Source organism: Citrus sinensis, chromosome 7 (genome assembly GCF_022201045.2).
Source record: "Citrus sinensis cultivar Valencia sweet orange chromosome 7, DVS_A1.0, whole genome shotgun sequence".
Classification (NCBI taxonomy): domain Eukaryota; kingdom Viridiplantae; phylum Streptophyta; class Magnoliopsida; order Sapindales; family Rutaceae; genus Citrus; species Citrus sinensis.
The window spans coordinates 14,826,477-14,852,650 of record NC_068562.1 but is presented as its reverse complement, the minus strand read 5'-3'; the positions used below and the strand labels follow the sequence as shown (position 1 = coordinate 14,852,650).

General features: G+C 33.5%; 3 protein-coding genes across 9 annotated transcripts; 1 reads left to right on the top strand and 2 right to left on the bottom strand.

Moving 5' to 3' along the window:
* The first annotated feature begins 3,365 nt into the window (after positions 1–3,365).
* Positions 3,366–8,854, top strand: LOC102615114 (cinnamoyl-CoA reductase 1). The gene is made up of 5 exons (XM_006493288.4): positions 3,366–3,581; positions 3,680–3,834; positions 4,532–4,717; positions 5,482–5,834; positions 8,451–8,854. Exons 1-5 carry the CDS (start codon positions 3,443–3,445, stop codon positions 8,635–8,637), a joined length of 1,020 nt encoding a protein of 339 aa, XP_006493351.2. The 5' UTR covers positions 3,366–3,442; the 3' UTR covers positions 8,638–8,854.
* Positions 8,855–9,687: 833 nt separating this feature from the next.
* On the bottom strand, positions 9,688–20,433 carry LOC102614026 (sister chromatid cohesion protein PDS5 homolog C-like). 7 transcript variants are annotated; one of them, XM_052444235.1, is made up of 16 exons: positions 19,866–20,428; positions 18,831–19,034; positions 18,502–18,683; positions 16,994–17,120; positions 16,693–16,890; positions 14,490–15,341; positions 14,272–14,382; positions 13,973–14,080; positions 13,768–13,869; positions 13,526–13,627; positions 12,168–12,241; positions 11,574–11,625; positions 11,225–11,308; positions 10,987–11,030; positions 10,414–10,482; positions 9,688–10,343 (listed from the first exon to the last, which is right to left on the bottom strand). In XM_052444235.1, the coding sequence occupies exons 1-16, from the start codon at positions 19,971–19,973 to the stop codon at positions 9,980–9,982; spliced, it is 2,781 nt and encodes a 926-aa protein (XP_052300195.1). In that variant the 5' UTR covers positions 19,974–20,428; the 3' UTR covers positions 9,688–9,979. The 7 variants fall into 7 exon arrangements, 6 of the variants coding, with proteins under 6 accessions (XP_052300195.1, XP_024949251.2, XP_024949250.2 ...); XM_025093483.2 differs by having other exon boundaries at positions 13,768–13,872; positions 19,866–20,425; XM_025093482.2 differs by having other exon boundaries at positions 13,526–13,630; positions 19,866–20,425.
* Positions 20,434–20,839: 406 nt separating this feature from the next.
* LOC102613535 (40S ribosomal protein S12) lies at positions 20,840–22,769 on the bottom strand. Its single transcript, XM_006493281.4, has 5 exons — positions 22,650–22,769; positions 22,510–22,557; positions 21,790–22,081; positions 21,262–21,327; positions 20,840–21,168 (listed from the first exon to the last, which is right to left on the bottom strand). The coding sequence occupies exons 2-5, from the start codon at positions 22,515–22,517 to the stop codon at positions 21,109–21,111; spliced, it is 426 nt and encodes a 141-aa protein (XP_006493344.2). The 5' UTR covers positions 22,518–22,557; positions 22,650–22,769; the 3' UTR covers positions 20,840–21,108.
* Between the last annotated feature and the right edge of the window lie 3,405 nt (positions 22,770–26,174).

Here is a 26,174-nt window from a genome sequence, read left to right as displayed (position 1 = left end):
AGCAACCGATTGGCCCAACCCGAGATCTTATCCTAACTTTCCTGACCATATTATCAAAATGATAAATCTTAAGACACCCTATAAAGACGGGGCACCCAAGATAAATGAACATAAGCTAACACCACTAGAAACCGGTGACAGAATGGACAATAGCCTGGCGCGAGGCAGAAATTGAGCCCTCAATGTAAAAATTGTTCTTGGCCTCCCTAATCAACTGCCCCAAAACCGCCTCATAATGATGTAAAAAATCTATAATCTACCGGAGGCTCGGGTGATTCCCGTTTGCAAAAATAACGACATCATTTACAATGGTCAAATGGGAGACAATGATAGGTGCAGTAGAACAATTCCGCAAAGAGAGATATTGAGAGTATAAATGGTTTAAACCTCGGGATAAAAACTCAGCAGCAATGATAAAATAAACATGGGGAAAGAGGATTGCCTTGGGTAAGACCTCCTTGAGGCTGGAAAAATCCATGGCTAATCCTATTCACCAACACCGAGAACTAAGGGGCAAAGATAGCTCGCCAAATCAAAGAGACCCACCACTCTGAAAACCTAAATCAATTGCAGCATCTGAACAATTAAAAACCAAGACATCCGATTATAAATCTTGGCCATATCGAGCTTCAGCACCACATTATTCCCCCGAGTATGACAGTTGAGATCATGAACCAGCTCCTAAACCAAAAGCACATTATCATGAATTACTCTTCTTGGGACAAAACCACTCTGAGAATAAGAGATAAGACGAGGCAACTAAGGAGTCAATCTCAACGCAAGCAACTTGGTAAGAACCTTGTTGCTCACATTACAAAAAGTGATCGGTCAAAAAATCTACCATATAAAGAAGGGAAATTTGTTGTGGATGCTTTAGATATTTCAAAAATAAAATCTAAAAAAATAGTCAATAAATTTTTTTTTGAACCATTACAACGAATTTTGTTGCGGATGCTTTAGATAAATTAGGTATTTCTTACTATGCTTATTCTTGGCGGGATGGTCCTCCAACTTGTATTCAAAATGGATTGTATGTAATTTTTGGGTTTTTAAGTAACGATGCTCTTGACTTGCCTTTTGGCCCTTCTGTATGTATATCAATATCTGTATGTGTGTGTATATGTATATAAAATATTGGTGGGATTGAGGTAATTTAAATACAATAACATTTGGGATTTACCCACTGGCGAAATTAAGTATATCCCTTAAAAAAAATTTAAATGTTAAAGAGTGTCTAGTGAAATTTTAAATGTTAACTTGATGGGATCAAAGGTTTACATATTTATGAATTGAAAGTTGTGGACCGGCATTAGCTTGATGGGTCTATGTGAAGTCATTGTGGACCGCCATTAGCTTGTAGGTCTATGTGAAATCGTTGATTTGTGCTATTTTTTTTTCTTAAAATCATTTTACCATGATGATCTTATGTAAACCATAAATTCATGGGTAAAGCCAGGATTTTAATTTGGGGCCGCCAAAATAAATTACTAGTTGAGCGTTTCTTTGAAAACTTAATCTAGGGTTGCTGAAATAGATCGCAACAAATTGGGGTTTTCTTGAAATTTTTTTAAGTTTTAACTTGTATTTCATAAATTTTCAAAAAGTTGACAACCCTCAACTTATATATGGTTCCGCCTTTGTGTAAAATCAAACTTTAATATGTAAATCTAAGACTTTTTTGGTATTGTGGTTAAGTTATTACACTAAAATATTTGATAAATACTTATTGTTACGATTTAGAAATTAAGTTAATTTTATCTCACATTTATACGATGAAAAATATTTTTATTTACAAATCATATTTAATTATTATACACTATTAATTTTTATTTTATAATTATAATTTTTTTTAAAGTATCTCAAAAGTTACAATAATTCGGAATTGAACCGGTCTAATTCGATGTCAACTTCACAATAGACCAATGATTCGGTATCAAACAGGTCTAATTCGATGTCAACTTCACGATAGACCCATAAAGCTAATGCCAGCCACAACTTTCAACTGAATCAAATATCCACGGATCCACCTTAAACCCACTATTCGGCTACAAAATTTTGTAATGAAACTAATCCAGAATAAAAAAGGAATTAGTCAATTGAAAAAGAAAAGAAAAAGAAAAATACACGTGAAAGTTTGGCTAGAACATCATTGTTTGGTATACTAAAGCAATCTTTTAGAACTTTCGGTGACCTAAAAAACCATTTCCCAAATTAATAATTTCTTCATAAATTATTATTTTTATAATTTATTATTGCATAAGGTGAGCGCAAGCAAACCTATGGTAAAGAGGCGAGAAAAGCAATAGAAGGTGGGTTGTCCAAAAAGTTGTGGCTCAAAAAGTTAGTGAAGTGGGAGCTCGATCGCGTGCCTAGTAATAAAAGAAAACATAAATGATCACCAAAAAAAAAAAAGTTATGATTTTGTTTTTTTTTTAAAATAATATTACGATTTTTCCCCAAAAAATAATTACGATGATTATTATTGAAAGAATTAATTAATTAGTTTCATGGATCATAAATTTATTTTGTCATTTGACTCATTGTTTCCTTTTTGTGATTTTAAATGAGTTGTTTATGACTTTAAAAAATGCATCAGGTGATTAAGAGGTAATAAAATAAAGTAATTGAATTAAGAACTGCATGAATGTATAAACAAATCTAGCAGAAAGTCATAAATCTCGATATCAATCAATAAATGAGGAATTTTCCTCTTAAAAAATGGCAGAGGGGTTATTTTTTTAATAAAAAGTAGAAAGGTAGGCGAAGCTTTAGCAAAAATATTACATGTTGGAAAATTTTTTTTTTTATGGTAAGGGTGGATAAGTTTCAAATTTAATTTTTAATTCCTTACCGCTTCAAAAATTTAAACCCAAATAATCAACTAAATAAAATTATTTGAAAAACACTCATCCACACCCTCAGATTATTTTTTATGATAATATAATAAATATAATGTAAATTTAGTCTTGCTACTTGATTTAGATAGAAATCTAGAACCTCTAAATTACTTTTTATTTATTTGGATAAATGAAAAACATTTTCATTTATCTTATAAATAAAAATTTTAATTATGTTAAGCACAATTTGCGCAGAGACTAAACCACCCAATTACAAAATACACAGTAATGATTAATTAACCAATAAAACTCAATCCACTTAGCATAAATATATTATTTAATTTATACACCAAGTACCAAACAATTAGCAAGAAACTACTAAAACAGGAACATATATATTAATAATGCCTCGTAAATTAAAAAGATTCAAAGCGTCAAACCCATTTAGTCTCTCTCAATCCAAATCCTTTTACCAGTGTTAGGTGGGTTGGTAACTTTCTTTCCCTTTAAATACAACCCACGTACCCCCATATCCCTTTGTCTCAACTCACTTATTCGTTTTATTTTCTTCCGTTCCAAACAAAGCATTACAATTTAACTTCACCATGACGGTAATTGATAGCAGCTCCCAAGTTTCTGGCCAAACTATTTGTGTCACCGGCGCCGGTGGCTTCATCGCTTCTTGGATGGTTAAACTTCTCCTTGAAAAAGGTTACAATGTTAAAGGCACCGTCAGGAACCCAGGTACTTTCTTATATTATTATTACTATTTCCTAATTAAATTTATCATATTATTTTCTTATATATTGAGATATATACATTATGGTTTTGCATGTATTTAGATGATCCAAAGAATGCTCATTTGAGGGAGCTTGAAGGAGCAAAAGAAAGATTAGTTTTATGCAAAGCTGATCTTCTTGATTATGAGAGTCTCAAAGAGGCCATTAATGGATGTGAGGGAGTTTTTCATACTGCTTCCCCTGTGACAGATGATCCAGTAAGTCTGTTTTTAAATTATATTTTTGGTTTTGTTATTTTAATTTCCCTTTTCCTGTTTGGTTGCCAAGAAAATAAAATGGATTACATTGAAACTGGGAAAATTTCGATCGTCTTACCAACTCTTTAAGAAAATAACAAAATGAATGCCACGTCATTACAATACATGCAAAAAGAAAACAAGAGACAGTGCTACGTATCATTTGCTTTGTTGATAACGAAAAGCACTTAATTTTGTCTGGTCTCCACAACATTCTTTCATCGGATGGTAGATAGTGAGTCCTATATTGTCACCTAACTTTTCTTTTTATTAAATAAAGAATAAAATGAAAACATATCTCATCGAATTCTTGATAATCAGGTGCGTTATTTATCCTTTTGTTAGAATTCTTAAGCCGCATTTATTTACTTTTATTTGATTAATTAAAAAAAAAATTCACGCGATAAAAATCAAACAGAAAAGACATGTATACAGCGAGAGTATTTAAGATTGTTTATCGTTCATAAACATTTTTTTAATAATGTAGAAACCCTCAGTGGGTCATTATAAAGAAATTTGGAACAACATATAATATGATTTTAGTGCTTTATGTGCTTTTTTTTTAAAAAAAAAAATTGTTTAAAGTGGGTTAACCGTTTATATACATGATAATGGTGGTTGGGGTGGTTAATGATGATAATTTTGTTTAATGATGAAGGAACAAATGGTGGAGCCCGCGGTGATCGGAACCAAGAACGTGATTGTTGCGGCGGCTGAGGCCAAGGTCCGGCGTGTTGTGTTCACGTCGTCGATCGGTGCAGTTTACATGGACCCCAACCGGAGCCCTGATGATGTTGTTGATGAATCTTGCTGGAGTGATCTTGAGTTTTGCAAAAACACCAAGGTCAAATTAATTTTCAATAATAATAATAAATTACGAATTATATTAAGGGTAAATTTTGTGGTCTCCATATAGAAAAAGTTTGTGCGACTTTGAGAAAGTTTAAGGTGGATTTTAGATTTTTTTTTTCATAAATATAGAAGCTTTAACAGACTTTTCCTACTATGAAAAGTATACAAAAGGAAACGAATTTCAAATTAATAAATAGTTAACGAAGTTTTTGGGAAGTATTTTGAGGAGTTTTAATTGAAAACTTAACTATTTTGGCAATGGCCTCTGATTAGGGAAATTTACAAGAAAAATATTGACAGGAATCTTAATAAATGAGATTTGAAAGTCTTACAAAAACTTGTCTTAATTAGCAAAGTCACCCAGCAAAAATTGGAAACTTATATCCCTATCAATATCGATGAGTTGGTTATCTATTTCGGTTACAAATTTCAAAATTTTAGTTCTCTGTCTCTAACATTTTATTCTTATTTTTATAAATCACAAGTTTTTGTTGCATAATAATGACCAATTACTGTAATTCATCCGAGTATAATGGTTCCAAAAAAATGTTTATATAAAAATTTCTGAATGTAATTGGATAAACATAACTATTTCACTAAACCAAGAGATATCACCGTCTTTTCATATATATAATATCATGTTGTACATATGAAAATGTACATATATCACAATTTTATTAGTTGATTGTACATACACTCCATGAAATTTACATCAATTTTTATTTTTCTTTTAATTAATCTGCATTGTATTTGCAGAACTGGTATTGCTACGGAAAAGCCGTGGCGGAGAAGGCGGCGTGGGAGGAGGCGGTGGCAAGAGGGGTGGACCTGGTGGTGGTGAACCCAGTGTTGGTGCTAGGGCCATTGTTGCAATCAACTGTGAATGCTAGCATTATTCACATTCTTAAGTACTTAAATGGCTCAGCAAAGACTTATGCTAATTCAGTTCAGGCATATGTGCACGTTAGGGATGTGGCATTAGCCCACATTCTTGTCTATGAGACTCCATCTGCCTCCGGCCGTTACCTCTGCGCCGAAAGCGTGCTCCACCGCGGCGAGGTGGTGGAGATTCTGGCTAAGTTCTTCCCTGAATATCCTATCCCCACCAAGTAAGTGCTTTTTTACTTAATTTGGTAATATAAATTGCTTCTTGTTATTTGCTACGGCATTTAGGTCATGATAAAGCACAGTGGAAATTACTAGACAGTATTTTATAGGTATCATGAATTTAAAAAATTACGTAAGAAGTAAATGTGTAAATACAAAGAAAAATGTGCTGATAGGACATGTTAATGAAACATTTGTTTGTTGACATAAAGATAAAAACAAAAACAAAAACAAGAGGAATGCATGAGCCCATTAAATGAATGAATATGACTGTATATGACTATACATGATGTTAATTTCCAAAGAATAAAATCTATTTTTTTTAAAAAAAATTAATAACCTTATTCAATTAGAAGAGTAAGGTCATGCAGGCTCATAAATAACATAATAAATTGAGTATTAAAATTTTTTAGATATAATATTATTATATTGAACTCTATACCAATAGCTGTTATATGCCGAAAATACAACTTTATCTTAATTATTAAAAAAACTTTGGATATGAGTAATTCTTTTTAGATAGTACAAACAAATTTGAGATTTGAATAACATTCACATTAAGATTTGAGAAGAGGTGATTATATCATCTGTTTTATATCACTAGAATCAAGTTAATGAAAATTATTATAAAAGAAGAGGTGACCTAACTTTTCTTGGGAGCTCTAACTTAGACGTGATTATTGAATTGTGCAACTCAAAACCAAATTTGCTGTCCAGCCCCAATCGTATGATTCATTTTGGTTAGGTAGAAGGCCTTGTCACATGTAATTTTCATTAATAAATTATTTGAAGTAGGTAAACTTTATAATATATAATTTATTTTCTATGACACACGAGTTACAATAGTTTACCTTCAATTAAGTTTCATTTGCTATCAACATGAACTTCCACGAGGTTCATTCTGTGAGACACGTCTCTTGCTTGTGATTAATGATTGGATACATTTGACAATAAAAATCATAAGAACTCTATTATATGTGTATGGCATAAAATATTTACGTAATTATTTAGAATTTAGGAAGTAATGGCATAATAAATTGACAAATCTAGAGACGTACATGAAATGAGTGGTTAGCACATATCATCCTAATCAAAGTTTCTTCCGTCAATAACAAGAATACTGTCAATTCACTCCACTAACATCTTAATGGCTATGGCCCGTATAGTTGAAGTGTAAGTCGTCTTTCCTACCAGACAATCATGGAAAAGGAAAGAAAAACAAAAATAGCTTAAATTATGTGTTGAACGTGAAACAAATGAAACATGCAAGCATATTTTTATTAACGGATAAATCAAATGCCAATCTTAAAACTACAACCTCATTTTTTAATTTGTTTTTATGTTAAAGTCTCTTTCATTATTCTATAATAAATTAAATAAAATGAAAATAACTATAAACGTCAAATCTCTTGTGAAAACTTAAGTCCTACATTATATTTTCTTATAATTTTTTTTCTTTTTTGACTCTTACTTAGTATATATAAGATGCGAAGTCTTTGAAGCCGATGATGAAAAACTTGAGGGTTTGATAGAAAATTTGAAATTTTATTTGATAACAGCTGTATTGTAGACACGTTCAAAAACTCCACAAAAACTCTTTAAAACAAGAATATACTTTCAAGTGACAAGGTTAATTTTTTTTTTTTCAAATTTTTAACCTTTTATAGAGGAATTGCATGACGTATTATTCTTTTAAAACAAAAAGTCATATACAATTAATTGATCATGGAACCAAGTTAAGGAAATAAGGGTCTCCTAATATACATTTAATAAAACTTATATCTAAGTAAATTTACCTACTGACCTCGCTACTATATTACTCATTTTTGTACTAAAAAGTCTATAATAAGTTCTAGTAAATATAACCCAAAAAAAAATGGTAAAAACGTCATGCTGACCCAGTACTGATGCAATAATTTAAAAAATAAAATAAAATAAAAATAATGATATCTTCTTGTGGTGAAGCAGTTTCACCAACTTTGACTAGTTACTTAAAAGAAGCAAATATAAATTAATCCCACCTAAGCTAAGAGAGAGTGATCCAAAGAAGAACCTAACAAAAAGCCGTATAAAATTACAAATAAAGAAAAATTAATGGACCAAAATACTTCTCACCTAACTCAAGTCTTTGTCAAGATTTGGACCGGCGAACTCTCTTCACCTACTGTCACTATTCATCATCCTTTTTGTTTATTGACTTCAATATGAATTTTTGTTTGTTGGGAAGTGGCTAGAATTAGAAGAATGGTCTCATTTCTCTTTTCTTTATTGACTTTAATATGAAAATCATGAGTAGTGTCTAAATGATATAGGTTGAGCACCTTTCTACATGGGCTTCAAAAAAAAAAAAAGGAAATATAGGGGTATTATTTGGAATCTAGCTAATTTTATGTGTATCTTATAATTCGGCCCCTTTAGATATGTGTTATGTTATAACCATTTTAAATTTATCATTTTTTACTATTATAGTTCCCATCGAACCAAAATCCTCATTCTGTCTGTCACTAATGGTTGGGTATCAAAACTTTTAATAAATAAATATGCATAATTTGAAATAATGAACTTTGAGTTACATTTTTGTTAATTAATCTTAATTTTTTTTTTTAATTTGAATGCAGATGTTCGGATGAAAAGAACCCCAGAAAAAAACCCTACAAGTTTTCAAACCAAAAGCTCAAGGATCTTGGGTTAGAATTTACACCGGTGAAGCAATGCCTATACGAGACCGTAAAGAGCTTGCAGGAGAAGGGTCACCTTCCAATCCCTACACAACAACAAGAAGAATCAGTGAAAATTCAATCTTAGTTATCGAATTGATCGCACGAGCTGCCACAAATTTGGTAGCAACAAGTTCATATGAAAATTGTAGCAACTAAGCAAAAAATAAGAAAGTGTTTCCTAATTTTGTATTTGTTTTGTTTGTCTTTGCATCAAAACATACTTTCTAAGGGGATTGAATAATAATTATGTTAATGTATTTTTTGTTCCCCAATGAGTATGTAATGAAAAGAATTTTTAGTAATTTATATTCCACTTTTACATTAATAATTGTCAGCTAACTTTCAAATTTCTAAATTATTTTCAACTGTAACCTCAAAAAAATTCTTAGATTTTCTTTTAGAGCACAGAGGCTTATGGTTTCTCTTGCAGACCCTCTTTATACGTATATAGTATAGTATAGCCACGCGGCACAACGACATCAATTGCATTTTTTTAATGGATGATAATCAAGTTTCGTCCCTAATTATGTGATCAGGGTTCGAATTTTAGACTTTTCATTTCAACTCAAAAGATTTTACTAAAAAAATTTTCTGTGCACCCACACTAATATTAATTTCCATTTGTTGTTGTGTTTTGTTTTTTTCCAGCTATCAAGATGTCATATTGACATTCATCCTTATGTTCATATTAATTAGTAATGCATACCATAAACCCGTATTAATATTAAACTAAGATCTTTCTCCTAACCTAAACTTGGAAGAATTTTTTTAATGTGTGTGTTATTCCCCAGGTAAAGTCAAGATCCACTCCTTCGACACTACATTTGCTCAGTTAAAAAGCTCATACCCAGAAAATGATCGTAGTCATATTTGTATAGCTTCTTGTAATATGAACCCAATACTCTTCTTAAACTAATTCAAAATCATCATAAAAGTATTGCGTATAAGATGAAATGGTGGCGTTCGCAGCATCTAAGACTTAATATTAATGATGGGTAATGTTATAAGTTTCAACGTAGACATGAGTTTGGAACAGAGAAAAATTATGCTTAAACTTGCATACTTCTCCACTACTAAGCGGGTTTACATTGGCTGCCACATGTTTAGAACTTTGGCAACAAATTCACGACTAAAATTTTACTATAAGGATTGTGTCATTAGCACTCAGATATCATATATGGATAATTACATTTCAGTCTCAATATCTGCTATTAATATATTACTAGACCCTTTACACATCGGATTTTAGATTCAGACATCAGTACCAATCTCGGACGATTACATGCTAATAAACGATGCAATGTACAGCTCTGTGAGAAAAATAGATGGCAAAAATGAGCTGATATTCATTCACCTGGAAAGCACATGCTAATACTAACAGTTTCCCTGTACATATAGACCTAGCTTAAAGTTTTGAAGCCCTTCTGTCACTTCTCGTCATCCATGACAATTGTGCCAAAATCGTTGGAACTGCTTCCTTTCACTGCCTCTTTGCTTCTTTCTACTGGGTTGTCAACAGCAGATTCACCATCACGAGCATTGTGGCGTTCACCCTTGAACACAGCCTGCTGTTGTTTGTTTAGAGTAAATATCAATTTTCTGTCTTTCAGTATCAATTTCGCAGGGGAGTTTTGATCATCCCCTTTTGGATTGCTCTCTTTCTCAGGCAGATCAGCCTTGGATTCATCTGCATTAATAGGTTTGTTAATTGTAGCACCAGCGGGAGAACCACCACCAGATTGTTTTGCCTTTGGCTTGGATGCACTAGCAGGTGTACTCCTAGAAATCCATCTGAAGTTCCAGTTAAGCGTCAAAAATTACTAAAAACAGATTCACAGCTGATAGCAGTTTACAGACCAACCTTTTCAAGGCCGAGGCCTTCACTTCATTGACTAGTTCAAACTCAATTTCTTCTTTTCCCTTGGGCAGTCTGCTCAGATAATGCAGAACAGAAAAATATATAAGATATAAAGAACGGTCCACTGCATAAACTAAATGCAATGCAACAATAAACTAAATGGAATGCAACAATCTATGATCATGGACTAGAGATACGTGTTTTACAAACATGTATAAGATGTCCATTTGAAGGAAAAGAATTAAAGGAGAAGCAACCATAAAAATTACATGAAGCCATATCAGTACCAACCATGACAAAACAGAAACAAGAAAATTGGTAACCTCAAGAGTTATAAGCTTTAGGTTAGCTGACAGCCCAAAAGAAGAAATTTTCATCACCATGTACTTGATACCGGCTTATCAAGTGCAAAGTGCAAACAATATAGTTATTATAATCAAGATATAAAAGCAGAGTATATCCACACACCAAAAATGTTGAAAATGGCAGTGTCCATGTACTAGTTGTCTCCAATATACCCCTTCTAACAGAACAATTTCACCAAAAGGAAAAATGTTAGGTAAAGAACATACTTACATGTCAGATGAACCGTCAGGTTTTAACACATCAGTTTCTTGCTCCTGTTTATGGTATCAGCATGACGTGCAGGAATTACTAAATAATACATCAAATAAGCAAGAAGAAGTAACTATAAATGGAGCAAAATACTCACTGCCGCTGTTTATGGTATCGTATCGGCATGAAATGAAGGAATTACTAAATAATACATCAAATAAGCAAGAAAAAGAAACTATAAATGGAGCAAAATACTCACCTCCGCCGATGAACCACCTTTAATTAGTTCCCAGCGTTCCTTTTTGAGATTTAATATCTCTTCATCCCCATCAGCATACAATATCTATCAAGGAAGCCACCAGAACATTAAAGAAGACATTAAAATAAGAATCATTTAAGAATAAAATATAAGTTACAAGGACAATGTTTCAGAGACCAATGGTTCCACCACTGGAGAGATGGCAATAAAATCAATTTTAGGACAAGAACATAAGCAGGAAAATTACGGATAGACAACTCAAAGCTATAAGAAAAGGCATCAGACTTATCATTAAACATAAGGCTTTGTTCTACACAAACTACCCACGTGACATTCAAAGTCATCTTACCCTGTGCTTCTTTTTGATGGGATCATAGTTATCAACAACACCTTTGTAAAACCTACAGAAGAAGAAAACGCACATGAGAAACATTAATAGGTGCTTTTGCAACCTTCTTACCAATATTCTTGGAAAAGATGAAAGCTACCGACAAACAAAAAATCCGAGTGTATCAAATTCTAAATGCTGTCATATACTAGGCAAATGATCTTATAAGGGCAAAAAGTGATAGTGATATTCACATTATTTGGGCAGCTTTGGAGACCCAAACTTGGCATAATATCAGATTGTCTAAAGAGACCCATGCAGTACTGAGCTATATGTTAGAAAGGCAAAGGGGCATGATTGCTCTTGATCTGTACAGACCTAAAGCAAATATGTAGAAGTACTCAAATCAGTGCCGTTCTCTAAATTGATCAGGAGTTGGAGAATTCTAACCAATCATAAATTAAACTTTATTACAGCAAACAAGAATTAGTGAGTGCATAAGTCAGTAAACACAAATAACTTGTCAAGATCAACAAATTGGAGAAAGTTACTCATTTAACTATTTATTAAGATATTATACTACAGGAAATCAGACTAGAAGTACTTAATACTCACGTCTCGTCCATTGGCCACCAAACCTTTATTCTGCTACCAACCAATTGCTCATTAAGAGCAGGGGCTTCAGAATCCTGAATATGAATAATTAAACTCGATAAAGAAATAAGCTATTGAACATGCGAACAAACTTAACAAGAGAATAAAGAGGGAGAGGATAAGGCAAACAAAATAACAATATGTAGAAGCAGAATCTAAGGAGTGTTTAAAAGCAATCCACAGACTAACGAGTATAATTAACCAAGAACACCAAATTTTTGTAAGCAACGTGAGCTTCAGTATATGAATAAGCTTCAACCAATTATGATCAAAGAAACAAGAAAATTTTTAAAAAAAAAAACTCCCGAAAGATGTAACTGGAACTATCTGCTATATTTGAGATTTTAACAACCAATTCAGAGTAGAAGACAATAATAAATCCAAAGTTACTGATATCTCCTAAGCTATTTTTCTTCTAATGCTGGTAATAGCTAAGGTTAGACCACTTAGCAAAAGAACATTAATATATGATTCCAACAAAAGAATGCCATTGTTGCTCTCTAATGGCATCTTCTCCAAAACAAGCCAAAACATAGAGGTACTAACTCCAAATGATACAGCTAGCTTACACCATAAGCCACAATGACAGTTGTTCTCTGAACTACAATGACAACAAATTCCAAAACGCTTCCGCCCTCATCAAGCCACAACATAACCTTAAGCATCCCTCACTAGTTAAGGCAAATGACATGTATAACCAGAAATTATTGTCTTGACATACAAATAATTAACATGGATTTGGAAGCAATTCCTATCATTTCATCATCATTACTAAAATGAGGGAATATGCATATCAGTCTCTCTCACTAATGTGGCACACAGATAATCAGCAGTCAAAACTTCTTATGAACTTTCAAGATGCTTATTGTCATATGGATTATGAATAACTTTTTATGTTAAAATGATATATGGCGGTAGATAATTCTGTATATATCGGTCTGTTCAACAGCACTACAGGGAACACTATCTACAGAAGCCATAAACAATGGAAAAGTAAAACCAAATTCAATTCAACCATTAAATTAGGGGAACTAAATGGCATATACAGCACCTGATATAATTCTCAATAATGATTTACGAATAGCAATGCTGATAATCAACTGAGCATTTTCTGTACATCTTTATTGTAAACAAGGCAAATGGTCCAGAAGAATTATAATTGCAGAGATCAAAAGCAATGGCACAAAAGGTTTGGGGAGAAAAGGAACAAACGAAATAGAAGAAAGAAAACAAAAGCAACATAGGTTTAAAAAAAAAAAAAACACCGACCACCTTGAAGTTACAATTTATAGGACAGAAAGGAAAACCAAATTTTGTACCATTTCTTTGCCGGCAGTATGCTTTCGTTTGACTCCAGTTTTAGGAGTTTCTGCTGAGCAATTTCCATCAAATGATTTAGCTCCAGCCTTGGAAATCTTCTTCTTCTATACAGTTCACAAGATTAGAAGGCAGCATGAAAACTTATATCATAATTATTTATCAAATACCAAGGGGGAATAGGAACACTTGCTAACCCACCAATAAGTTATACAGCAAAATAATAACACAGACAAATCCCTACCTCTTCCTTTCTGGCAGTAAGCTTCTTCTTGATTTCTGTTGTAGGAGTTTCCTCCAAGTGATTTTTATTAGATGATTTAGCAATAGCCTTAGAAATCACCTTCTTCTATACCATTCATGTGAGTGGAAGATAATGTGAGATTAGGTAGTCATCGCTGATCCACCAATAATTTAAAAGTTAAGCAATAATAATAACAAATTTATACCTTTTCCTTCCCAACAGAATGCTTCTTGACTTCTGATTTAGGAGTTTCCTTTGAGTGAGACCCATCTCTATCAGATGATTTAGCCCGAGCCTTAGAGATTAACTTTTTCTATATAATTCATAAGAGATGAAGACAAGATGAGAAGTAGTATCACAACCCACATTTGTTAAACACCCAAAGGGAATAGGAACTTGCTGGTCCACTGACAAGTTACAGGTTATAGGGCAAAATAGATAAATTATAATAATAAAATATTAATAATTATTAAATACAACAATAAAATTACAACAAACCCATACCTCTTCCTTTCCAGAGGTATGCTTCCTCTTGATTTCTGTTTTAGGAGTATCCTCCGAGTAATTTTCATCTATATTTGGTGATTTAACTGCACCCTTAGAAGTCTTCTTCTTCTATATATAGTAATTGACAAGTGAGAAAAATTAAATGAGACCTTATGCCCAAAAAAAAATATATTATAAGGCCAAATACGACTCTAAAAAGTTAAAATATTTCATACCTTACCACCAGATGCTTCAGAAATATTTTGAGCTGAAATTGCAACAACCAAACTCCTTCGCCTTTTCTTTGTAACCGACAGTTGCAATGGTTTTTCCTTGTCAGCACTTGGAACCACAGCTTCCTTTTCTGAAACTCCATATCCAGGAGGTTGACTTATCTCCTCATTAGTCTTTGAGCGTTTGCGATGTTTTATTTCAGTGTCAGATCTGTCTTCAGGCTTCTTTCTCAAACTGAAATCTGCAGAACCTGAGGCTGTCTCCTCGACTCGGGTACTCAGACTTACTGACAAGGAATTATGATCAGCATTTTGATTCACTGTGCTTCCTTGTTTCTTTGTCCGGCCCCTTCTGTGATGACTTCCATCAGGAAGGCCACTTTTTAGTGATGCAGTAGGGTCATCCAACATTTTATCTGTCAAGTTTAGAGCTTCTTTCTTGGAATCTTGGTTTAAAGAGGGTGAACAATCAACTCCCTTATCATCTGACTTTCTGCGACCAGGTACTTTGGCAATTTTTCTTCCACTAGAAATCCAAGAATGGTCATAGCCTTCCTCTGGGTTCATCAAAGAATTAGGTTTCCGACCCCTTTTTCTTGGAGCACTCTCTGGCTCAGTTTCCGACTTCAGATTCCTCAAAGAGTCCGAAGTATCAGGTCCAGCACTACATTTTGCATCAATACTTTGGGAACGCTCAACTTGAGAGCACCGCTCTAATACATTTGAGAGCTTATCTTTTACAACAGAGTCCTCATTTCTACTTGCGGCAGTTCCATTGCTTGTCACTGACTTGGAAATACCATCCACATCATGGACAACTTCTCCGAGGCAGGGAGGATCTGGTTCCTTAGTTGCCTGATCAACAGAAGCAAACAAAAGCACAAATAATTCAAAAACAATCATTTTGAAAAATGATGACAATACAAGAATATAGAAAAAAAGGGGTTAAAAAAAAAAAGAACTAAAAGACTTATATCTCTGGGATCAATGTCACTATTATAGGCCCACTTCAACTTGCACTATGATCAACTTGTTTAATCTGCCTGAGGCATGTTTATGCAATCAAACAAAACATCTGATCTACAGTTGTGATTATGTATATGGAGACTGCTCTAGCTTCAAGTTTGCTATGAATGCAGTAAATCATAAGCCAGATAAGTTAGTATGGCTTCCAAAGAAAGTTTGAATGATATATATAAGAGAACAGAAGTTAAAACAACAATAGATGGCTGGTTTCAGCACCATCCGAATCAGCTTCGGACAAATAAGCATTAGTGAATCCATTCTGAATTTTTTTTCTCCCCAATTGACTAAAATCAACATGAAAGTAAAGGCTTGTTTCAGAGGAGGAGAAATAGGGATCCCCTTTTTTCAGAAGATAATCAAAGATTCAAGAAGGTGAGCAAGCTCCCGAAAAGGGGAATACTACTCTAAACTCTTAACACTTGGAAAAAAACAGCAGAACTGGGCACCGATGCAGTGGGAATACCTAAGTCCAAGCGTGTCAGTGTTCAAGCACACAAACATATGAGAGACAAACACCAACATACCAAAAGAAAATGTCCACAAGATCCTTCCATTATTTATCTTGAAATTATGATATAAGGACATTTCACTGAAGACATTGTATCCACATTTGGGCTGCCCTTACATGGCTATTGCTCCATTCTAGACATGTGCTTTTACATTTTATGAACATCTTTGACACAGTTTAGGAATTTCAGTATTCTCCAATTTCATTTGCAGAAGTTCATTTTATCGGTCAAATGCTCTCTAGCCGACAACCTTCCTTTAGATTTTTTGCACCTTGAAAACTGAACATTAAGAAACTACCCAACCATTGGGTTTGTCCCAGTAGAAAGGCGGAGAGTTTAAAAATTATAGAAAAGACTGCAGGAAAATGCAGAAATATGAAACAGCAACGTTTCCAAGTTCAAACAGTTCATACAGCTTAGTGTATTTTGTCCAAAAATCCAAGAGAAATTGAAGAAGTCCAAATGACAGCAGCTAAGAATTGAAATGAACTTTAGGAACATAATAAAGACACAAGCTTGCATGATATTAAGTCAGCAAAAGATGTCAGTGCTATATCAGTGCTAAATCTACTCTGAACCACTCCATGCATGCAATTCCATGATCATAAGACAATATCACAGAGAAAACCAGTCACATTTATAGGGCTACAAAGAAAGTGAAGTTAACATACCAACTGGTTCTCAGAACCAATGAGATGACCATGCTGAGGGTTTTCATCATCACTTCCACATATACAGGCAACTATCTCAGCATAATCGTCCAACGCAATGCCTCTAGACTGCACTGCTTCCTTCAGATTGGTTTTAAGCTTAGCAGCACATTTAGTGAAAACCTTCTCTCCTAGCTTCCAAGAAGTAGGAGAGACATCCTGAAATGACAAAGAAACCAGGTTAATCAAATATCAGAAAACTAATGAGACTATCAAAAGAGGGGGGGGGGGGGGGGGGGGGGAAAGGAGAAAGAATGATTACCTGATTCTCCTTTCGGACACTAGCCAAAAGAATACGAAGAAGATCCCAGGAAACATCTTCACTTTCATCGATGACAAGGGTCATAATTGTCTCCATGGCCGCAAATACAAAATGCGGATGGTTGGACCTTAGAATTCAGCAAAAACACTGTCAGAATCATGTACAGAAGATGGTTGCAGTTGGTAAGAAATGTAGCACTGCATCAAGATTTCAGCTGTTGCTACAGTAAAATGAAAGGCAAAGAACATTTCATTTTAAATCATGTATCAAATGTATTGAGAACATCATAACAAACAACTTTAGTGGCGCTATATATCACAAAACACTACAGGTTCACCTATAGACCAACACTATGACTACCAACTTATAATGTTCCAAAGACAATGCTGCACTTCGTGAAACTGAAAATGTACTCAGGGATAACTACAATGAAACTAAGTTTTCCCTGAACACATACCACAGACAAATTTTCCCTTGCATTTGAATTTCGTGTAATATTTCACCTTTTCATTGCCAAGATGATTGTCAACTCAATTAAAGTGAGACAGCTTCTCCTGACTCGGTTTCTTTACCAAATAAATGGCAGCTACTGTTTTTGTATGAATTATATTTTGAATCAACAAGAAAAAATGATAATTTTTTATAGCAGTGCTCCCCTGCTATCATACTGCTATCAATAATGATTATTAAACAACGTAATAAGACACGGACCCTCGATAACAATTCCAGCCGTTAAAGTGGCATAGGTAACATGTCAACAGCAACCAAACAACAATGGACAGAGACGAGTATTCACCATCCTCCAGAAACTACCATCCAAATTTCAGATATTCTGACTGAGCGAGGCATCAAAAGACTAATGATGAATTGCATAGTTCAAACTTGAGATCTTAGAGGTAACAATCAAACAGGAAACGGCCATTCACTCATCTGAATATATATCCCTGATTCTATATCTTGATCCATCTGCCACGATAATATATAAAACAATAAATTAGTACAATATCCCCTATCTATTAGCTTAATCTTTTGGTAACTTAACATTGTATCAAAGGCTAGTTTGATCAAGTAGTCTTATATTTGCATCATTTGCATTAACCCAAGACATTAAGTTGTTTTTATTGTTACATTAGTGCTAAGGTTGTCAATGCTTCTCACATGAGTTGGCAAGTTCGAGCTTGAATACTATAGTCTATAAATGAGCACTTGAGCTCTTACCCAGTAACATAATCTTTTGCGGTTTGCCAACCATTCTAGTTCCATATGTCAAATATTCAAGAAAGAATATTATGGTCCCATTATTGAATAAGTTTGAGCAGGCTATATAAGATTCCTAAAGAAAATCAAGAAAAGTTCTACAATTTGTAACTTCAGTTCAACCTTAGACTTCCACAAGTCAAGCATTCTTAATTTCTAGAAGTTGGCAATAATTCTAATCATTGAGATAATCAAATGCATAAGCAAGAAGACAATAAGAAAAATGTAAAAACCATCAATAAGGAGCTTACCTGATGACTTTTAGGAAATGTTGAAACATCTCAACGACCAATTTGTCGCACTCAAGGTCCAACATCAGCAAGCATGACCTAACCTTAGCAACAGTGTCAAGAATGGATAGTGCCTTCATATAATAGCGACCAGATGCATGGGACAAGTTTTCAAAAGCTGATACAGCCAGTTGAAAGAATTCCTGTGCACCAAGTAATTGGAAAACAGGCAACATAAGAATCTATGAAAAATCACCTAACTGCATATACAGTATTGAAGAAATTTCACTGCATTTTTAGATTAATACAATATGCCATGGTGAAGAAATGAGAACTGTTCTAAAATTTACCTTCATTAGTTCATCATCATAGGGAGAATCTGGTGCTGTTATTCTGGTAATCTCACTAATGCAAGATGTTACTGACAACCTCACATCCATGTCTGAGCGTCTCAAAAGATCATTTGTAATTAATCCCTTCATTGTTGGTAGAAGAGCATCTCGCATTGATCTTGATGGTGCTTGCTCCACATTTGCAAGCAAGTGCTCAACTTTCTAACAGAGACAGAACCAAAAGGATTTAACATTATATGAAGGCACATAATGAACTGGTAAGAATTGGGCAAAAAGGGTAATGATTTCAGAACAAAACAGTCAAGATATGCATTAGAAGAAATACAGAAGCTATGACTCAAACATAAAAGTTGATTTAAAACACAATCAATTCATCAAATGTGCCAAAACCTAAACTATAAACAATTATATGAACATAGAGCCCAAAAATACTTTGAATATTAACAATGCTAACATTCGCATCATTTTATCAAACAAACAAACATTTATCAGATGAAAGTACCAAAACCTGTCAATTATCAGTTGCAAAAAGGAAAGACATAAAATTAACAATTATCAACCCATGAAAACAACAAAATGCAGGCTATATAAACACATTCGAAGTACCAAACATTGCACCATGAATTTATAAAGAAAAGCCCACATAAAACTAACAATCATCGACACTCACTATGCTCATAACACAAACAGAAAATCAACCTGAAAAGTCTATATTATCTATCATTCAACATGCAAATGGGTGATCTAAACAAACAAATTATAACAAGAACATGAAACCATTAAACCTACAAACAATGATAAACCCTGTCCAAATTATAGCTCCTTATTTCACATTCCATTGGACTAATTGAAAGACCCATAAAAAAAAAAAACAAAAACACCAGAAGATTACACCTTTATAAGAAATTAATCGACAAACAACAAAAAACCCATTTGACCAAACAACAAGTAATAAAATTCAAAACACAGAAAAATTAGAAACAAATACATGAAGAGATAATAAAGAACAAAAACAAAAGGTGGGATTTTTACATCAAGTAGATTAATAACTTCATCAACAGGAGATGGCGGGTTGAGAAGCAAGTTGCCAGCATCCTTAAGTTGCTCCTCAAGCTCAATCTCTCTCTTTGAAGAACCCATTTTCACTTTCCTAACTCAAACACAAAAACCCTAGAAGCAAATCCTGGAAGACAACTAAAACTCCATCTTTTTTTACCCTCCTCAAGTCATTGCAAAATGAAATGTTTGGATTTTTATCGAAAACCCACGAAGAAACTGACTCATTTATAGCTTATTAAACAAAACACTAGCACGCACTTGCCTTAGTTGCTCGCTCAGTTGCTTTACTAACTAGTAACTAGCCCACCTCGCAAATAAACAAAAACACCTAAAGCAAGCATGCAAAGTGTGGAGCATGCAAGCACTGAGACCAAAACAAATATACCCCCGTTTCGGATTCTTTTCTATCATTTGCCTTGTTCTATGTTGCTTTCACATCCGTCAGTATGACCTGTTTCAAACATTTTTCCTTTTCTCTTTTCCTTTTTTTTTTATACGATTTTATTTTTCCACCCATCCAATGCAATTTTTCATCAATTCATCTCCCTTTAAAACCCATTTATGCAGGCTTTTGCACCCTCATTTCCGTTTAACTATTAGTCTTCAATCGAACTAGAATACATGATTGCCTCGTAGCTTTGACCATTAGCCATTTGGAAATTGCAATTAAAACAGAGTAACAACGGTTAATGTTTTGTTAATTTTGTTCTACCATACCACCATTCAATTTAAATCCCACAAGATTTCATTAAAAATGGCTCAAATACGTTAACTAAATTGTCCTATTAGTATGCTGCAATCTGTTAAATTCTCATTATCCAATTTATAAACTCAACGATTTGATGATGCCAGCCAGCATGGCTACAACTGCAAGCACTCACAAAGAAATGTGAACTTAATATCCATTGTCTATAAAAATGTATAATGGAACGCGTAGAGTACGATGCTGAAACAAATTTTAACAGTACTGAGTTTCATATTTGGCTCAAAACCACAAATGAGTTTCACTTTGAAAAGATTCAATCCAGCAAAAATATAGAAAAGGATTGATGTTTTCAGTTGCAATAAAGGATTGAGGAACAAAAGTACTAAAAGTAATAGCAACTAACGAACACAAAATCTCCTTGGAGTGAGACAACCAAACACAATTTGACAGAAAAAAGACAAGGCCCTCTCTATAAATATAAAAGTTGAACTACGAATCCATCACTGCTACTCAGTGAGACTTGATGTGCTGCTGAACAACGTTAAGACCATCGCTTTCCTCTCCGAAATCCTGAAAACAAACAGGCAAATGTAAAACCAGGTCAGATGACAACCCATTGCAATGAAACATCATGAAAATGCTTCTATGGATTACAATTCTTACCTTCACAACAACACAGGAACAACCCACAACCTTCCTGGCCTTTCCCTCTGAGTCAATCTTGCACAACTGTATCACAGAGAGGGTCAAACATTAAAGTGCGCAAACTTAGTTGCCACTACCAAAAAATGCATTCCACCACAAAAGATTGGTTGCAAGTATTTCAACTGAGAGTGAATGACAACTTGAGCTCCGAACAAACACTTGCATAAGATTGTATTTCTATTGACAACAATTATGCCTTTGTCACTCAACTCACACCCACATGGCAAACATTACATAGCATCTATGGTTAGCAAGAAACCGGAGGCGCATCAGCGACACAGTGTGTTATGTTCAAGACTGACATGATTCGCAAAGCAAAGAACAAAATCACCAACAAACAAAATAACACAGGCAGGCAACATTAGAGAAACATCATGATTTTTAAAAAAAATATATGCAAAGTGAAGAACACAATCACCAACAAAGAAATTAACACTGCAGGTCCAACATTAAAGAAATTTTTTTTTTAATGCATTAAATACTTACACCAGCCCACTCGCCGAGGGTCTTGGCACTGGGAACCGTCAACAAGCTTACGTTATGGTCAGCACAGAGTGCCTTGACCAATTTCACATAGTCAGGTTGGTTACAATCCTCAGCCAATACACAGAGCTGGGCAGCATGCTTTTCAATCACTTTGGCACCTTCATGAAGGCCACGAGCAAGACCACCATGAGCAAGTGATTTTCTCAACACAACCTGCAAAGCCGTCATCAGATCCATTGCCTCACCAAGGGGGGCAGGAGGTGCTGTCTCAACAGCAGGGGCAGCCTCATCACTGCAAAGCATTAGAGATCAAAATCAGAAAGTCAGTAACCAACCCAAAGCTCCTAAATCATCCCTCATAAAAGTATTACATCACAAAGTTACGCTTATCTTCACAAGTTTCAAAATCTTCATTTGCCATATTCAACAATGCCAAGGAACTGAAACACATCTCTACGTATAACAGAAAACCAACACATCTCATTCAAAACCCAAGAACCCAATACATAAAATCAATCTAATTACCTATTACATACAAAAAAATTAAATTAAATTAAAAATACAAAACCAAGAACAACATACAGCAATAAAGTGGATTAGGCTACATAAGATAATACACAAGATACTTTCGGATAACGAAACAAAATCTATTCTTTCACAAAATCCACGAAGCCAAACACAAAACAGAAGCACACGATAAAGAGGAGAGTAAGTACTAACCCTGACATTGTCTTCTTGTTGTTTGTTCAAATATTTACTCTTTTTTACCTAAAAAAAAGCACGACATTATAATCCAAATTGAAAAGTTAACTTATGAACTGAATCGAAATCAAATAAGCGACGTGAACCCAAAAAAAAACCTTAGCGGAGAGCGCACGTTGGCCTGCGACTGGCGACTGCTGGTTTTCCAAATGAGGAGACGAAACGAAGGGATTGATTTATAAAGCCTAAAACCCTAGTTTGGTGAGTCGCTCGTGAATGTTATCTTGTATGCCCCTGTGTTTTTAGTTTATTAAAAAATTTTCCACGATGTTTCTATTTATTTTAAATTACGTTTCCATTTATTTTTTTATTTTAATTTATTTAAAAACGCAGAGGGTGAACAAAGATAAATTCAATTTTTAGCCCTTTCAAATACATACACACATATATATGGAATCTATCGAGAATTTAACCCTCTTGTCTGCGATCCTTTCGCTAAAACATTAGATATGTATCATATAATATATTTTCGAATACATAATATATTTAAAATAAATGGTCATTTAAAATGATAAAATTAAATTTATTAAGTAATTACATTTACTAAGTAGAGCAAGCAAATTGTAAAATAAAATAAAAAGAATAAAGACATCCTCATATTTGTGTATTGGACAAATTTTAAAGCTAAGTTCATGAGTTATAATAGTAATAAAGAAGAGAGATAGATTGCAACTGAAGTAGCAAATTAAGAGAAAGAGAGAAGGTTCTACTTTTTAGACTACAATAAAAATATTACACCTAATTAATTATTGTATGATATTTGTGCACTTTAAAAATCACCATGTAATTAGTAGTTAAATTTAATTAGTGCACACATGTCATACATGTATTAAATAGATATAATACGTGTAATATTTTCTAAAATTTCTCAAAAATGAGATGGCAACTAGAGGAGAAGTCGCAACAAATGAGAAATTAAAAGGTCTCACCGCAAAAAATGAGAATAATTTATTAACGGAGACTTAATTACTAAAACCATTGGCCCTACCTATTTCTACCTCCAACTGTGTAATTGCGCATATTGGAACTTTTTTTGGTAATGCATGAGATTAAAGAAAATAAAACATTAAATTATTCAATTCATGTGTAATTTAGTTCTTTTGAAGTTTTTTGAACAGATGCCCTACTTGATGTAGATCTTCAACTTCTTCGATGGTCACAACAGTGAAGATCTCTATTATTCTCCAACCTTGAACGTTGTCGGCGATTGAAATAGCATCCACATCACACAGTTATTATAATAATATACTAATTTTAATAAAAGTAAATTTTTGTTTAATTCTTATATTTTAAAATGTCCGTTTAGTTTTAACATTGTGAATAAATACTTTAAAACATCTATGGTTTAATTATGTATACTCCAACCCTTTTTTTTTTTTTACTTTTATATTAAGGATCCACCTATGTTATAATAGTGGTACCATACCACGGTTTTTGTCTTTATTCAGCTAGTCGTTGGATGTTTTACTGGTCAATCTAATGGCTGAAATTAATTATTAGATAATTGATGCAGCAACCTGCAACTGTTGGAGTCGGTAGCGTTTTAATGTAATATCATTTGCGAGCTTGTAGTGAGAAAGTTTGTTGGTACTGCATCAATGGAACTGATTTCATCTCAAATCGATCTAGCGCAATTGTCCAAGAAATATATGTTATTTTCATTTTTTTTCTTTCGTCTTCGTGAATTATGCAAGCGTGGAAGAACTTTTCAGTGAACAAAACTTCAAGCCAATGAGGAAGATGTGAAGAAACCCAACATACATACGTCACTGCGACAATAATTCAATTTGATTTTCAGAATAAAATAAAAAAAAATTAAATTGCCGCATGAGATAAATTAAAGTTGCGCAAGACTGTAGAGAAATGAACAAATTAAAGAAGTCCACCATGAAATGATTTGAGATATCTTTTGATGTTTGATGAGCGAGAAAATTTGGTCAGGATTTATGAATATAGAGAAAGAGGAGTGTTAGAAAAGAAAACGGTGCAGAAGATTGTCCCTTCATCCATTTGGCCTTTGGCAGGGGCTTCCTTCGATTTTCACCTGGACTTCATAAATTCCTCAAATTTCCTTCTTGATAATAGTAATCTTGCGTTTGGAGAGAGGTGAGTCACCGTGTTTCGTCACACATCCAAATTTACTTTTTCTTAATCGATTTCTCCGGTCTTATCCAACACAAACGTGACCATCTCTTCTCCATTCGATTAGTTACTTTTAAATCCGATGGTTATATTAGATGAGGACAAAAATTATGGTACGGTACCACTGTTGTAACATAGGTAGATCCTTACATTAAGATCCTTGCAACATTTTTGGGGACATTAATGAAAAAGGAAAAAAATTAATTTACCAAATTAATTCTAAAAATAAAATAATAACAAAAAAATTTAGTGAATGAGTACTCATACATTCACTTATAAAGTTGATATGCATATTTCATACATCACCTGAGATAACATCAATGTAAATTCACCACTTGAAATGAGCACTATTTATCAGTTATGCTTTATACTTAAAAAAAAAATCAATAAAAACATACTTAATTTTGGTATTTTCCACAGAGGGAGACTACTAATTTTGTCTTATAAATAATTTCAAGATATAAAAAATTTGTTTATAAACTGATGTGTTACGTAACTTATTAACGGTAGGTTAATTTTTATTTTTCATTGAAAATGTACTACACAATAATAAAGGACACTTTTGACATTTCAATCCATAGCTGATGTAATGACAAAAAAATTCCTAGGTGAGCCGAGTCACTAAAGCGTGTCCATCTAAGTACATTTAGAACCAACATATACATATTATATAATGGCTGTTTTCGGCGGCACATTGCATTTACCAAACAGTCGGACACAATATACAGTTCATTGGTTAGTTAATAAGGAAATTATCATTTGTATACCCTTAGTTTACTCCATTATAAAAAATACTACAACACTTTGAGGGTGTATCAATCGTCCACCCTAAGTTGACAAAATGTATTAGCTGACCACCAAACCGTTAGTTGCCGTTTAAGTATGATGACGTCAGAATGGTAATTTGGTCTTTTCATATGATACACGTGATAATTTAAGGGTATACAAGTGATAAAAAGAGAATTTAAGGGTATACAAGTGATAATTTTTAAGGATAAAATCGTCAATTCACTGTAATTCCATTAACTTTCAAACGGCAACTAACTGTTTGGTGGTCGGCTGATACATTTTGTGAACTAAGGGTGGACGATTGATACACCCTCAAAGTGTTGTAGTATTTTTGATAACATAACAAATATAGGGTATACGAATAATAATTTCCCTAGTTAATATTAATATTTTCTACAAATTAAAACCCCAAGTAAGGTCATTGTTATTCTCCCCACCAAATAAAATTTTTTAAAATTTTTACATTTATGTCCAATTTAAGGCGAGAAGGTACCAATACCCTCATGAAGAAATAATTTTGTATAAGAGATGATATCATGAAGAGAAGAAGAATCTATACGTCTACCTCAATAAGCAACTTTTTTTTTCTCTTTCTTTTTCTTTTTTTAATTAGTACCCCAATAAGTAACTTAAAATTTGTAATTTATTATTTTTCTTTTCATATAATTCATATATTCTTGCTTAATTAATAC